Here is a 17,207-nt window from a genome sequence, read left to right as displayed (position 1 = left end):
TTTGTAATAATATTTCACAATAGTTCAGTTTTACTGTAATTTTGATCAAATAAATGCAGCCTTGGTAAGCATAAGACTTCAAAAACTTTATATCTTACCATTTAAAAGGTAGTGTATACATACAGGTGCATCTCAAAAAATGAAAATATCATGAAAAAGTTTTTATTTTGTAACTTATTTCAAAAAGTGAAACTTTCATATATTCTAGATTCATTACATGTAAAGTAAAACATTTCAAAAGTTTCTTTGTTTTAATTTTGATGATTAGAGCTTACAGCTCATGAAAGTCAAAAATCAGTATCTCAAAATATTGGAATATTTCCTAAGATCAATCAAAAAAAGGATTTGTCAAACAGAATAGTTCAAGTCCTTTAAAGTATGTTCATTAATGCACTCAATACTTGGTCGGGGCTCCTTTAGCACAAACTGCAGTGTGGCATGGAAGCGATCAGCCTGTGGCTCTGCTGAGGCACTATTGAGCCTTCAGCTCATCTGGACCGTTGGTTCGACTGTTTCTCATCTTTCTCTTGAAAATATACCATAGATTCCATTTGGGGTTCAGGCATGTTGGATGGCCAATCAAGCACAGTAATATCATGGTCAGCAAAGCACTTGGAAGTGGTTTTGTCACTCTGGGCAGGTGCTAAAGTCCTGCTGGAAAAGCAAATCAGCATCTCCATAAAGCTTGTCAGTAGATGGAAGCATAAAGTGCTCCAAAATCTCCTGGTAGATGGCTGCATTGACTCTGGTACACAATGGACCAACACCAGCAGACGTCACGGCACCCCAAATCATCTCTGACTTCAGAAACTTCACACTGGACTTCAAGCAGCTTGGATTCTGTGCCTCTCCAGTCTTCCTCCAGAACTTGATTTCCAAACAAAATGGGAAATTTACTTCTATCTGAAAAGAGGACTTTGGACCACTGAGCAACAGTCCAGTTCTTTTTCTCCACAGCCCAGGTAAGATGCTTCTGACGTTGTCTCTGGTTCAGAAGTGGCTTGGTAGCTCTTTTCCTGAAGACGTCTGAGCGTGGAGACTCTTGATGCACTGACTCCAGCTTCAGTCCACTCCTTGTGAAGCTCTCCCAAGTGTTTGAATCAGCTTTGCTTGACAGTACTCTAAAGCTTGCGGTCATCCCTGTTGCTTGTGCACCTTTTCCTACCCAATTTCTTAATTCTGGTCAACTTTGCATTTAATATGCTTTGATACAGCACTCTGTGAACAGCCACACCTTTCAGTAATGATCCTCTGTGACTTACCCTCTTTGTGGAGGGCGTCAATGTTCGTCTTCTGGATCATTGCCAAGTCAGCAGTCTTCTCCATTATTTTGGTTTCAAAGAACAAGAGATACCCGGAATTTATACTGTAGATATGGTCTTTTAATGAAGCTCAAATGTAAATAATCTAATATTTTGAGATACTGATTTTCGACTTTCATGAGCTGTAAGCTCTAATCATCAAAAATTAAAACAAAAACTTTTGAAATGTTTTACTTTACATGTAATGAATCTAAAATATATGAAATTTTCCCTTTTTGAAATAACTTACAAAAAAAAAAAGAAAAAAAAAAAACTTTCACGATATTCTAATTTTCTGAGATACACCTGTATACACTATTAAATTTGGCTAAAAAAACCCCAGACAAACAAAAAAACTGATGGTTGGAGAGTCACTGCTATAGAGGTAAAACTACAGCAAGAGACTCAAAATAACAGTGTTCCTGTTGGTAACCATCACCACATCACCCCAGGTAACCTTCTCCACCGGGTCTTCTGGGTTCAGAGCGAATGAGAAAGAGCTCACCTGTGATTGGCTGAAAGCAGCATGGTTGCCATTGAAGGGAGATTTGCGTTCCTTGTCGCGATGGTGACGGCTGCTGTGTTTACTGCGCTGGAGCTGCTGCCTCAGCTTCACAATCTGAAACAGACAGACAGACAGACAGAGAGACGGAGAGAGTCAGGACAGACATTATTCCTCACTTCAAGTGAACTTTCAAATCTCTTGATTAAATAAAAGACAACATATAATTCAACTACATTGATGGTGATACCCTCAGGGTTTATTGTACTGTATGTCTTATTAAACTCTAGCGCCGAGTGAGTCAGAGCCCGGGTCAGATGCTATTGTTGATTGTCTCATGACACGATTCCTCACTGTATTAATGTAATTTGTTACATACACAAATAAACACCCAAACCCTCTCTCCACCCCAAACACATGCTTTCAAAAACACTTATGATCAATTACATTAGTACTCTTTCCTTTATAAACATCAGTCTGTTAAACAAAAAACAGATACGCCCTCCCATTCACTCTCTCTTTACCCCAGCCTAGGGAAGAGAAAGGCAATACATGTACAGATGGGATCGGATGTCAAGTTTAAGTCCAGCCTCAAGTCAGTAAATAGTGGCTATAAGCGAAGCCCTTAATGAGACGTTAAGCCTGTAGCAGCCAGGATGTGACAACATTAATTCCCATAAAAGCATTTCTGACCAGGGCTTAATGGGTCCATGCGGGCTTTATCTGTGTGTGACTGTGGTGAAGAGGTGCTGGTGTGGTTTATTGCTCGTTTGAGAAGGTACATTATGTGGTGATTGTACCACAGACAACAGCTCTGTTCCAAAGCTACAACAGGTCCCTTACTGCCTACTGAGGCCTGTTACCTTCTAAGGGAGCATCCTAACTAAAACTGAACCTCACATTTGAGTGGGTCTGCACAAGCAGCAAACAGCATCACTCACTCACTCATCATTGTGGTTCATGCAAACCACAATATTACTGCATTTAAATAATGCCAGAATTACAGTAATTACAAGATCCTGACTTCTTTGTACCACTCACGTGTTTAAGACTTGCAATTACTAGCTAGAAACTAGCTTTAACAAGCTTCAATTTCTCAATTTCCATCCACCAACCTAGCAATCCATCTACCTACCTATCCATCATCCCTGAATGGCATACTCTACAGAAGTAGAGACTGTTGGTTGTCATTTTTTAATTCCTACAAGACATTTAAATTCAAATGTAAATATTTTATTATATCTTTTCATGTGACAACACTGAAGAAATGACACTTTGCTACAATGTAAAGTAGTGAGTGTACAGCTTGTATAACAGTGTAAGTTTGCTGTCCCCTCAAAATAACTCAACACACAGCCATTAATGTCTAAAATGCTGGCCACAAAAGTGTGTACACCCCTAAGTGAAAATGTCCAAATTGGGCCCAAAGTATCAATATTTTGTGTGGGGACCATTATTTTCCAGCACTGCCTTAACCCTCTTGGGCATGGAGTTCACCAGAGCTTCACAGGTTGCCTCTGGATTCCTCTTCCACTCCTCCATGACCACATCACCACCATGCTTGACTGTAGGCAAGACACACACTTGTCTTTGTACTCCTCACCTGGTTGCCGCCACAAACCAAGTAAGTGTATCTTGGTCTCATCAGACCACAGGACATGGTTCCAGTAATCCATGTCCTTAGTCTGCTTGTCTTCAGAAAACTGTTTGCGGGCTTTCTTGTGCAGCCATGCAGACCAATTTGATGCAGTGTGTGGCTTATTATTCTGAGCCCTTCAACCTCTGCAACAATGCTGGCAGCACTCATATGTCTATTTCCAAAACACAACCTCTGGATATGACGCTGAGCACGTGCTCTCAACTTCTTTGGTCAACCATGGCAAGGCCTGTTCTGTTAAACCGCTGTATGATCTTGGCCACCGTGCTGCAGCTCAGTTTCAGGGTCTTGGCAATCTTCTTATAGCCTACGCCATCTTTATGTAGAGCAACAATTCTTTTTTTCAGATCCTCAGAGAGTTCTTTGCCATGAGGTGCCATGTTGAACTTCCAGTGATCAGTATGAGAGAGTGAGAGTGAGTGTACTCACTTCTGTGAGATACTGTAGTTCTAAAACGACTGCTTACAGACAATATCGTTCGCAGGTGTGGATGCTAATATCGTTATCTTTATAAGTTATCGTTCTTGGTGTGAACGGGGCTTTACATGTTTTTTTGCCTAATGCACAGCAATGAAGAATTAATTAATTCTCTAGGGTAACCTTCTGTCTACTGCCTTACAATTTAGATCAAGCAAGATATGCCATTCCAGATCTTCCATGATATCTCTAAACGCTGTCTAGGTAAGGCAGCTCACTAGGTCTCCATCAGATTTGCCTACAGCGTGTGTGAGTGCACATATGACCTGCTGACTGTTTAGAGAATGATTAACTATGAAGTAGAACACACACACAAGTTTAGAGTCGACTGAGCGGTGAGAGATGGCAGTTGAGATAACGAGTGGCAGAAGATAATGTATGTACAGACGCCTGTGAAAGCCTGGCAATCAAGGTGCACAGCAGAGACATACGAAGGGAGGAGACCCTTGAAGTGGTGGAAGAGAGGATGAAGACAGGCTGAATAGAGAGAACAGTGTATGAAGCCACTGGAGGATGTGACAGGGGAAGGAAGGGTGCACACAAACAGGAGGAAGGGAGGGTGTAATGTGAGGTGACACCAGGTTGCTTCTGGTTCACTAGAGCCTGCAAATAATATGATAATGACACAGCCTCCATCTTCCCCACGCCACCAAACCCAACAGCCTGTTGCTGCCCCGTCTCCTCATCTACAATCTCACACGGGGGAGATAAAAACAATGAGGGGGTCCTGCTTCTGCTGAATGGAACAAAGCACGGGGGAGGAGAGGAGATCAGGCCCTAAACGCATCCTGACCTCTTTTAGCTGGTCAGTGCTGCCGCAGGAGGCTGAGCGCTTGTGACAGCCCCTCTTCTTCTCTTCGCATTCATCGGCCCAGGCGCTGGGGGTCTGTGGGAGACACACATGAGACCGTCATGAAACAACAATACGTTTTGATCATCACAGCATTGCATTGTTCCTTGACTTGTGAGTATGCTGATACAGTCTTTTGACTCTTGTCCAAAATAAACACTCGCCAAAGCAAACTGAGAATAAACATTTGGGCTACTTGCCATTTAGCTTGTAACTTTGGGAATTGCAATGTTACCAGATTTAAATGAAATTGTGAGTCACGTAAATCAAATTGTCAATGGAAAAGTTATCAGAAGATTATCAAGAATGTTGTTGTTTTTGCCAAAACTCCATGTGAGGATTTTTTTTGCTCTTATTTCTTGTCTCATTAAGCCCAAAAAAAAATAAACAAGAGGAAGAAAATCATGTTTTGACAACAGACTCATCTTGTATATGATATAAAAAGCTGAAATAATTGCACTTCAACAGGGAGGGACATACAAATATTATATACATATAGTACATATATACACACACACATATACATACATACATATATACATATATCAAAAGTTGTGGCATAAAGTTCATTTTAGGCTCTGTACACCTTTATAAAGAGTGTTTTACTGTTAGAAAAAGAAAAAAACAGACCTCCATGCTCCTCGTGTTTTATGACCATATCAATAGGCTGTCTAGCCTGCCCTTTAAATTCATGCACAATGTCACAAAAAGACCCCTGACAGGAGAGATCACCCTCACCCACACACAGACACAAACAAGAGAAGGCATGAAGCAGGGGGATGGTGAATCTAATTTCGGACTTCATCCTGTATACAAACCGCTTAATGCTCATCTTCACACAGAACAAGGCTGGTGCAACTTCTTTGCAAACTTCCTTCCTAAATGTAAAAATACAGCTGGTGTTGCCAAAGACAAGCATGGAGAGGCACACGGGGTATAGGGCGGCTGAGCTTCCTTTGAGTGAAGTCTCTGGCGCTCAAGTGTGATACAGCTCTCTAAAAAGATAACCGCAAACACTGCAGCCAGAGCAGACACGGATGGGGTCTTCAGGGCTGTATACACACACACACACACACACACACACACAGTGTCTATATGTTCAAACAGCATGCTTTAAATGAAAACAGGCATTAAGCCATTATATTGTCCGATATATCAACCTTCCAATCTAACCAATGCTGAAGATAAGCTAATACTCAAGTGGTCTCTGATGCATCACAAATCTATAGCAGAAACTACTGTATGCACATTTTCTAAAACAATGTATGTGAAATGGCCATATTATTATCAAACAGTAGTATGCTATATTGTTGTCTAGATTAATTCAAGTAGTAGCATCCGGGTGTCATCTTGGAAATACAATGAATTTACAACATTTCAATACAATTTTAAAATAATTAAAATAATTAACTTTTGGCACATAATGAGCCAAGAAAGACCTTAACCGGCATGGTATATTACTGTTGGCATTTCATCACACTGGAACAGAAGGTTAAGTTGATCGCAATGCACTTTGAGATACTATAATCTTTGCAGTGTGACTTGTTTTATACTGCTCATTTTAGCAATTGCAGTAAATCATTCTGGTATTCCATGGGTACAGAAAATGTGTACTGTAATCTATGAACATACAACATAATGAAGAAATAGTAAGTAGTTTGCATGTAGCATGGGTTTTAATGCAAATCTGCCCTCAGAGACCTGTCAAACTGAAAATAACTGCCTCAGAAACCCTAATAAGAGCAGAAAACATGAACAGCATTCCTATAACATGCGACATACTTCATTAAAACACAGCATTCTGTGAGAAAAAGTAGTTTCTGGTAGTTCAAAGTTGCTAAACACTTCAGTTGCCTACAGCTCTTATAATCAGTAGTCCACGTCAGCCTACAGAGTTATGGGAATCGCTCAGCTGTATGTGCACACCATGGCCTTGCTTATCACGCACTCAGATCACTTATTGGCACATACTACCTCACTATGAGTACAAACACACACAAACAAAGATTTGTTTGGAAACAAATTGTCTCGGTCCCTCCCCTCTGGGTAAGTGCAGCCTCCCGCTGCCGTTAACGGCACGACACCAGAGACTCAGGCTGTGGGTTTACACCATAAACAACCCTAGATCATTCTACACCCAATACACTCGACATGTCTGTACTAGCAAGTTCACAAACTTCCACTTAGAATGCCATATGGAAATGTATTACCGGACCGCTATGGCCTTATTTAGATATCTGGCCCAAATGAGTGATCTTATGTTGAGGAGGTATGGAAAAGTAATCTCATCGCCTCAGCCTCTCTCAATCACTCAAAGGTGTGAGCCAAAACTAAGACGCAGTACAGAAAAAAAACTAAATCTATGGCACTGGAAACAGCCCAAGACATTAGCTGTCAAAACTCAACCAATCAAATGCTCTTTTTTCTGTGACGTGCATCATGATATTAAATCAAACTTTGGTTTTTCTCAAAACCTCAATCCTGTTTTGATCCTTACCGGTGTCAAAATTCACTCATGTTTAACAAGCAAGCATCCTCACACACCATTAATTAGCAGGAAGGCACACACATTGACACACTTTCTTTGGCCTTGGACACAAATGGTGATAAACATGTGCAGGGAAACCAGTCGACTCTCCTCTCTGTACAGGCTCGGTCTCTCAACACATAAAAGACATTTGTACCAATTCACACTCCCTTCAAACAAACACTTCACGTCAGCTGACATCACACACACTGTATGATCAAAGCTAAACCTCTGACATGGTTTAAAGAAAACATTACAGCAAAGTTACTTTCTTAACCGTTCCTGGTCTTTTTGCATGACCCACCAATGTTTGCTTTTATCAAAAAGTAATAGCTTTCTTCACCTCTGAACATCATACCTCAATTTTCACAATTCAATCTGAGAGACAAAATTAAATCTTGAATTACATATTTACAGTTAAACATTCAGTTTCACTCAGAAATGCATTCGAATGAGACCTGTTAGTTTTTAAAGGAAAACACCACATTAGATGAAAAGTCTTATGAATTTCAGAGGAGCAAAAACTGGATATTCAAGAAGGGGAAAAAGTAGGGCGGGATTTTATTTTATACAAATAGAATGGATTGTGAACATTCTTGACATAACATACCAGGGCTTATAGGGAGATTAGGAAGAACGACTCTTCCTCTGAAACTCTCCTGGCACCTGTTGATTACAACATTAGCAGCCTTGATGACAGTAAAGGGGTTTCAGAGGTGGAGCAAGTTATAGCACAATAAAATCAGGAAATAATACCGGTCAATATGATTTCATGCTGACTTTATACATGAATAGGGAGCATTCATTGAAATATGTCAGACATGTTAAAATTCTGACAAGTTAAAAGAACACGAGAGAACAGAAGTCGAGAACAAAAACCGAGCTAAAGACCCAATGAGAGAGAGAGAAAGCAAGATGTGGCTGAACGAGCCAGTAGGATAAAGTTTCTCTTCTTAATTAACTTCATGCCCTGTGAACCTCCACGAGTCGAGCCGGAGGAGCGGTGGCTCCTGTGCCCGGGCGTACCTCTCCAGCCCCTCCCCAACATTTATTCCTCTAAATTCCTTTCTTTCTTTGTTTAATCCGTGCATGTGCTTCTTTGTTCCATCGCTCTTTTCCGCTTCTCTCACTATTGTTCTGCTGGTTTCCTCACACTCCTCTCCGTCTGATCCCTCTTTTCTTCATCTCTTTTTTTCCTCCTCTTCATCGCCGCCTACTCCCTTTATACACTTCTGCTTTTTCTACCTCATCCTCTCTTTCGTGCTCTCTGCAGGCTTCCTCATTTCCTTGGGTGTGTTAAAGTGGATGATGACCAAGCAATTTGTAATGGTGTCTCATTTAGTTTACTTTGAAATGGTGTCGCATATAAAAATTAATATACATACATGCATGCATACTTACACAACCCCAATTCCAGAGAAGTTGGGACATTTTGTAAAATGCAATAAAATCAAGAATATGTGATTTGTTAATTCTCTTTAACTGACAAAAGTACAAAGAAAAGATTTCCAAAGTTTTCACTGACCAACAAATGTATTTTGTAAATATGAACAAATTTTTTTTTGATGGCTGCAACACTCCAATAAAGTTGGGACAGAGGCTAAATAAGTGAAAAGGTTATAGAATATCCACGTTAAACTGTTTTGAAACAGCTCACAGTAAACAGGTGAATTGGTAATAGGTCAAGGTATCATGTTTGGGTATAAAAAGGAGCATCTCAGTCTTAGCAAGCAAAGCTGGATCATGGCTCATCACTTTGTGGCAAATTTCACGAGAGAAGTGTCAAACAAATCGAAAATTACGAATAAAGAATTTAGGTCTTTCACCAAGTACCATACACAATATTGTGAAAAGATTCAGGGAATCCAGAAAAATCACAGTATAACCTCAGTTGAATGTGCTTGATCTTTGACCCCTCAGATGGCATTGCATAAGAAACCGCCATGCTGCTGTGTTAAATATAGCCACATGGGCTCAGGAGTACTTCAGAAAACCACTGTCATTTACCACAGTCTGCTGCTGTATCCAGAAATGCAACTTGAATATCTGTTTCTCTAGGGGAAAGCTATACATCAATTCGATGTTGCTGGGTTCTCTGGGCCAGAGCTCATCTCAGATACTCAAAAAGACAGTGAAAATGTGTGCTGTCCACATGTAAGATCAGTCCACATTTCAACTTGTGTCTGCAAAAAAATGGATGGTGAGTTCTCAGTTCCACAGACCAAAAGAACCATTCAGGCTTTCATCACCAACAGAAGCAAAAGCAAACGTCTGTCATGGTATATGAGTGCATCAGTGCAAACAGCATGGGTGACTGGCATGTGTGCGAAGGTACTATTGACACATGTACAGAGACATATACTGCCATCAAGATGATGTCTTTCATGGGAAGTCCATGGTTGTTATATCAACACAATGCCAGGTTTCATTCTGCATGTGCTACAAGTGGTTTTGTAGACAAAGTGAATGTGCAAGACTGGCCAGCAGATCTGTCTCCAATTGAAAATGTATGGCTCATCATGAAAAGTAGAATCAGACAACAACAAATCACAGACTGCTGAGCATCTGAAGTCTTGCACCAAGCCAGATTGGACAAAAAATTGCTTGCAGAACTTTAACAATTAGTATCCTCAATTCTTAAACAATGAAACATTGTAATTAAAAGGAAGGCTGATTCCTTTTAGGCATGTTGTTCAACATGCCTCTGTCCCAACTTTTTTGGAGTGTGTTACGGCTATCAACATTAAAATTTGTTCATATTTACAAAATACATTTACGTTGGTCAGGGAAAATTTTGGAAATCTTTTCTTTGTACTGTTGTCAATTAAATAAAAGTTAAAGAGAACGAACAAATCACAGATTCTTGATTTTATTGCGTTTTACAAAATGTCCCAACTTCTCTGGAATTGGGGTTGTACATATACTATATACACAGATGCGAGGGCTGTGGGGCATGAACGTGGTGTGAATGTTATGAATGTCACATTGTGAATGTGAGTGATTTGATCACTTTTCCAATATGAGAACATTTTGACTCTGGTTACACTAGTATTTAGTGCCGTCCAATTGTGATCAGCCAAAACAACACCAGATGTAAACTGGGTCATGGACACACACACACACACATCTATCTTATCTGCAACAAAAATTCTGATTCCAATGTAGATTTATGCCCTCTCCACAGTCCCAGAAGATTTTACGACTGTGACTTTAGTCGGGCCTGTGATAGCTCAACCTGACAGCTTAGCTGATTGCTTTAAGATAGACAACTAACAGTCCATCTCTTTCTGAATGCTGCTGCAAGTGTGTGTGTGTGTGTCATCTTTCAGCTGTGCTGCTCTACAGCAGTTCAGCTCCATGACTGATTCTGTTGTGTTGAACACAGGACTGGGCCGCCCAGCTCCTGACTCTCTCTCAGAGCTGCAGCCATCTGCCAGGATCACTTCCTCCTTCCCAGCAGTTTAAGATTTCCAGCGGAGCAGGCTGGCTACACACAAACATGGCTCTGTTCAGCAGCTGTGGACGCTGCACAGAGGGATCCTCTGCGGAGGAGGAGGAGCATCTGTCTGCTCAGGCCTACCAGGACATACACAGTCCGTGTGATACTCGCTTTCACACGCGTTTACAGATACACAAGCAGTTTGTCAGTCCAATTTAGAAGTTTGTGCCACGGATTTGGCATGCAAAGACGGTGTGGTTTGTCTAGTCTTTTTCTACACATCTCAACCAGAGATTAATTTTCTCTCTTTATGCATCCAGATGGGCGACACATCAGTGCAGCCCTTACTTGCTGCAAAAATGTACCACAGTAAGTACTTGCATTGAAATTCTGTACACTAATCTGATAAATATTCATGTTATGGCCAATAACTGATTTTAAAATGTTAATACTTTGTCTAAATTAAAACTCATTTAAATGCTACATGTCTAGGCATCACAACTTTATATGGTACAGTATGAAAAACATTTAACAGCGTTATTCAATTATTAGGGGTTAGAAGTTTGATTTGACATCAACTGACACAAATTAAAATAAAATCCAATACTGGTCAATAACTAATATGGAACCAAATTATTCTGGTCAAAAAGCCAGTTACACGAAGAAAAAATTATATTTTATGTTAAATGTATTACCATGGTTGTGGTATCATGGTGAGGCATTCTTTGAAATTCCATGCACTGAAGTGTGGTATTTTGACAGAAAAAAGGTACATTTTTGTAAAAGGAAACACGAGTGTGGTTTTCTAGATCAGGCTGTATTTGGGATAGGTGTGTGTGTGTGTGTGTGTGTGTGAGAGAGAGGGCTGAAGTTACAGTAGGGCCTACGCTCAGAGTAGATTAACACAGAAACAAAGGGTTCTTTATAAACAGAGGGGTGCTGTGTTTGGACTCGCTTTGAAGTACAGGTCATGAGTGAAGGCCCTAGGTGTGTGATGTAACCCCAGTCAGCCAGTGAAAACTCATGAGCAAAGTCACTGGAGTTTGGTAGACCATAGAATTTTTTTTTTTTTAAAGTGCAAAAAATATGCAAAACGATGGTGGGAATCAAAAGGACATAAAGTCACAAAAATACACACCAACACTAGTGATCAACTCTCATGTGAACTCCTCACAAAAAAAAAAAAAAAAAAAAGAGAGAGAGAAGGGAAATCCCCAATTCCACTATGTAAATCATAGTATTTGCATGTCCTGCCTGAAACTGAAGTCTGAGGCTCCAACATAAGGGCCCATTGTTGTATTTCTCCCCCAGAAAGGTATTTGTATTCGAACACTTAAGTCATAGAGTACTTAAATGAAACATCAGAATCAGAATTAGCTTTATTGCCAGGTATGTTTACACGGTTGCATTAAGAAAGACATCACTACAGGACATTAAGACTGGAGTAATGACTGCTGAAAAATCAGCTGTCATCACAGGAATGAATTACATTTTAAAACATGTTCAAATATGTAACAATTGTTTTGCATTGTATTAATATTTCACAATATTAAAATTAACTATTTTTGATCAAATAAAGGCAGCCTTGGTAAACATAAGATATTTATTCTCTGTTAAAAAAGTGTAAATTTATAAATAATAATGATATTTGCATTTGACGAGCAAAAATGTCTCAGAAAAGTGGCCAAAGTTGTTAATGACAAAAAAAGTCTCGATACCGTTTAGATTCTGAAAATTTGATACCTAATGCTCTGACATTCAGACATTTTTGTGTGTAGCTTAAGTCTCCAAACACCGTTTGGGGCCCCTGTGCATTAACACCCTGATAGAAGGCAGTTTCAGGTCCTCACTGGAGAGCCGAGCACTGTCTGGATAATCTGCCAGCTAAGCTTTTCTGTAACCCTATGATCTCTCATAGAGTGGCGAATTCCCCTCGGACGGGCTGCTACTCCGTATTCACCTGTCTCTCTTTCGGCTGGACTGGAACACAAGGCCTGTTTCTGAGAGAGTGCCAAATTTACCACAGGCTTTCTGAACACAACACTAGTGTTGGAAAATGCTTCAGATTTTTAGCTTGTTAGTGCAGAAGGGGATTATCATGACAAAAAGAACCTTCTTGTTAAAAAGTAACAAAGCTGGCAGGGCCACTGAGGTTTGTGAGCCAAGTGTGCGCACGGCTACGAATAGACCGCAGTAATGTGGACACTTGTTAAAGGTTAATGCTTTTCTTCCGCAGGTACATGGTGTTGTAAACCTTACAAATGGAAATCCCCCTGGCAACAGCACAGATGCATCCCGCTCAATATTTTCTGGCCTAAAAACATTCCTCACGTCAGAAAATCCCTGTGATTGCTTAATGTAGGTAGGAATTCACATGGACATATTGGTCTTCATAAACGGATAGCTCTCTAATGGTTCACACATGCCAAACATATTAAAACAAAGTCTAGTAATGGGTGGTCCTTACTACATATGAAAGGATGTAAATATCGCGTTAAAGTGCCCCTATTATGGATTTTTGAAAATGACCTTTCATGCAGTGTGTAACAGCTCTAAGTGAATGAAAACAAGTTTTAAATCTGGAAGTGCACAGTGTAAAAAAAAAAAAAAAAAGTCGACTGAATCATTGAAACTAGTCATTTTTAAAACAAATCCCAAGCCATTTCATGTTGACCTCAACATGAAACATTAGCATATTGTCTGCCCACTTGTTGGTCTTTTCATATTGGTCTTAATGAAAATGCAAATTCATTCTTTGCCACTAGGTGCTGCTTTTGGAGCGGTAAAAATAGCGGTTTCCCCGTTAACGCTGTACACAAAGCAGCACTGCGCTCACAAACTCTGCTTTAGGGAAAGGGGAAAGGGAAGTGGTGTGTGGCCAAGTATGGTGACCCATACTCGGAATTTGTGCTCTGCATTTAACCCATGGGGTGGTGATGGCGCAGTGGATAAGACACATGCCTTTGGTGTGAGAGACCTGGGTTCGAATCCACTGTGAGACACCAATGTGTCCCTGAGCAAGACACTTAACCCCTAGTTGCTCCAGAGGCGTGCGACCTCTGACATATATAACAATTGTAAGTCGCTTTGGATAAAAGCGTCAGCTAAATGAATAAATGTAAATGTAATCCAAGTGTACGCACAGTAGTGAACATACACCCGGAAAGGCAGGTGATATGTATCAGGCATTACAGGCGAGATGAAATGAAAATGAGACCAATCGGACCAATCACCGCAGATTAACGTCATGCAAAGGAGGGTTTGGAAAAATGAATCTTTGAGCGAATTGTTAGGGAGTCATTGAGCACGTAAGGTAAAAATAAATGCATATTATTTGACAATGAAAGTGTTTTTTGACCTTGCATGCATGTCAGCCTGCTGTTGGGGACTCCCAAAACCAAAATAATACCTTTCATTACCCATAATAGGGGCACTTTACGTTTTTTGCAGGAAATGCAAGTGGCGTTTGCCTGTGCAAACATGCCTCTACAATGTTCTGTGGGGTTGCCAGTGCGTTGAAAAGATATTGTTGGCATGTTGCTAGGGGTGTTTTGGGTGGTTGCTTAGTCAAAGGAGCCCACCCACAAGTTGCTATGGCATTCTGAACTCTGTAAATGAGTAAAATCCCTCCTTCAAAGGAAGTATGTGGGACTAATTGGCTGTTTTATCTTCCTGCATGACAAATTTAACATCATCTCAATTAGGCTACATTTAGACTGCAGGCAAAAGCGGCCCAAATCTGAGTTTTTGCTCATATGACTCAGACTTGTCTTTTTTTTTTTTTTTTTTTTTTTTATAAAAAAGTGTGAACTGCAAACACCACATGGAATTTTTGATTTGGACTTCCATATGTGGTAATAATCAGATACACGTCTGATGTTTTGAAATGCGACCTCAATCTGAACAGTCAAATCGGAATTCATGAGACTTATGTCACTCGTGATTGACATTAAATCACAATTCTGCAGTTTATAAATAAATGCCCAATCACTGATTTCAGTGTCTGTTCCCAATGACAAGGATCTGTGTGGTATCTTTGTTCTTGTACTCTGTGGGTCAGTTCGGGACCACAACCACTGCACACTCAAATCTGATTTCGAACATTTAAAAAGTAAATAAAATAAAATATAAAGATCTGAACATTAAATCAGACTTGATCACTTAAGCTTGCAGTGTGAACATCTGCTTAGGGGCCATTCACACAGAATGTGTTCTTGAGTTTAAAGAACTACTACTGAACTACTTTTAACTTGACATGGCATCGTGTCAAACTCAGTTTCTGGAGGGCCGCAGCCCTGCAGAGTTTTGTTCCAACCCGGCTCCAACACACAAACCATGAGGTTTTCAAATAAGCCTGAAGGAATTGATTTGCTGGATCAGGTGTGTTTAATTAGGAAAGGAAAGGGAAAGGGAAGTGGTGTGTGGCCAAGTATGGTGACCCATACTCAGAATTTGTGCTCTGCATTTAACCCATCCAAGTGTACACTCAGTAGTGAACATACACCCGGAGCAGTGGGAGGTTGGGGGATGGTGCCTTGCTCAAGGGTCTCACCTCAGTCGTGGTATTGGTTATTCACTCCCCCACCTACAATCCCTGCCGGACCTGAGACTCGAACCCACAACCTCAGGTTACAAGTCCAACTCTCTATCCATTAGGCCATGAGTCACGACTGCCCCTGATTAGGGTTGCATCTAAACTCTGCAGGGCTCCGGCCGTCCAGGAACTGAGTTAGACACCCCTGATCTAGAGCATTTTTATATAGGAAAACCTATTAAAAAGCAGCATAGGTGAGCACAAAGGCATAGACAAGTAGAAACGATACTAGTAATATGGACATTCATTCCATAAATGGTTGGTTCCTTTTCACATTATTTCTTTGTTTAGTATAGATATTTTAACATATTAAGGCTAAATATTGTATTGAATTTATGCTTCCTTTGAAAAGACTTAAAGTTTTGAACTTATTAACTGAAATTCTCTCACCATCTGGCATTGTTTTAATTATTATTTTTTTTTTAATATTACTTTATTTAAAAAAAGAAAATAAAAAAAATCACTACTTGGAAAAGTTAGGAATTGGCACTAATATATTCTTCAAGATTCCTATCCCTAAGTCACACTATTTAAGATGTCAATCTTGTTAGCAGCTCAAAAGGTGACGTACCAAAGGGTTTGTTCAACTATGAGCAACAGTAATAGAGATTCTGATGCTTGCCATAACAAGCACTACTAAAAGTAGTATGACAATGTATTTCCTCACAAATGCCTCTGTAGAGTCACATTTCTCCTTGTAACCTTAAAAAATGAGTAATAACCTTTCACCATCAGACACCCAAAGGGCCAATCCATAACCATGAGAAATATTGCTACATGGTAAAAAAACCATTCCCAATAAAAAAACGTTTGAGAGATTTAATTCCAACGATCCGGCCTCTTCCCCAAGGGTGTGAGCTGATGTAATTTCAGCACTCATTTATCTTAAATGAGGAAGTTTTCAGGTCTGGTTCTTGAGAACAGCTTAGCATGCGTGTCTGATCAGGTTTCTTCATTATTGTAATTATGATGCGCCGTGGCAGAAGACTCATGGAGAGCTTGCCTCTCTTTCCCCTCCCATGACTTTCTCAGGGCGTCTGACAAAGCATGAAACATAACCTACAGCACTGGATCTAGCAGCTTTAACACATGTGCCGTGCACAGTCCATAGAAGTACAAAACTGCTAGGTTACATAATCTGTTACAGCTGGTGTATACAGATTCACACAGAGCACATTCATGTGTGTGTGGCTGCATATTTCTCAGGGAGAGCAGCAAAGGCCTTCATTCCGTGTTGTTGTTTGGTCACTAGGTGTGAGCTCAGCTCCCTGGCAACTGACACCGCCGTACGGATCCAAGATCTGGTTATTTTGGCATGATGGTCCAGGGAGAAAGAGAGAGCTCTGCAAATGTCGGCCAAATTCCACACTCGCCTCCAACTCGCCAAGTTCCCTTTGCACTCATTGTGAGAGAGGCACACTGCTGACAAAAAGAGCTGGGTGGAGGTCTGGGATCTCCAGAGGAAAAAAAACACACTCACACACATAAGCTTGGGCTTTGATGAGAGCGGGTAAGTGAAGACCCTAGAGAACCAGGGCGTATAATCTGTGATGCTCTTTCGTATGGGTTTGTGTGATCTAAATGAACCCCATGCCTCTGACATCACTTCTTTTTTAAAATATGCCTCTTCACTCATTAAATCAGACTCATCAATAACATGTGTCAAAACGACAGCAATAAGTAATTAAGAAAAGGATTTTTTGCTGTGAATGTTTTGCTAATGTTCAGATATGTACTGGCCCTGTGGTGTTTCTGGAAGAAAAAACAAGCTGGAAAAAACAGGCAGCTTCAGGAAAGAATGCAGCTTGATGGTGGACGGTCTGCCTTCACCAGAAATATGCCGCAGTTTCCTCTCATCTC

At 40.4% G+C, this 17,207-nt stretch overlaps 1 protein-coding gene across 2 annotated transcripts in view; it reads right to left on the bottom strand.

Annotated features, from left to right (window-relative positions):
• LOC306877199 (protein FAM117B-like) overlaps positions 1 to 17,207 on the bottom strand; it is a 64,664-nt gene that overhangs the window by 36,743 nt on the left and 10,714 nt on the right. For both annotated transcript variants that reach the window (XR_013784877.1, XM_079428791.1), the window contains exons 3-4: positions 4,731 to 4,823; positions 1,807 to 1,920 (exon numbers count right to left, since the gene is read on the bottom strand). Coding sequence is in view for 1 of the 2 variants with exons in the window: in XM_079428791.1 (XP_079284917.1) it covers positions 1,807 to 1,920; positions 4,731 to 4,823 (207 nt within the window). In the remaining variant the exon portion in view is untranslated. The remainder of the gene's footprint in view (positions 1 to 1,806; positions 1,921 to 4,730; positions 4,824 to 17,207) is intronic.

This window comes from Barbus barbus, assembly GCF_936440315.1.
Source record: "Barbus barbus genome assembly, chromosome: 11".
Taxonomy (NCBI): domain Eukaryota; kingdom Metazoa; phylum Chordata; class Actinopteri; order Cypriniformes; family Cyprinidae; genus Barbus; species Barbus barbus.
This window is presented reverse-complemented; position numbering and strand designations above follow the sequence as displayed.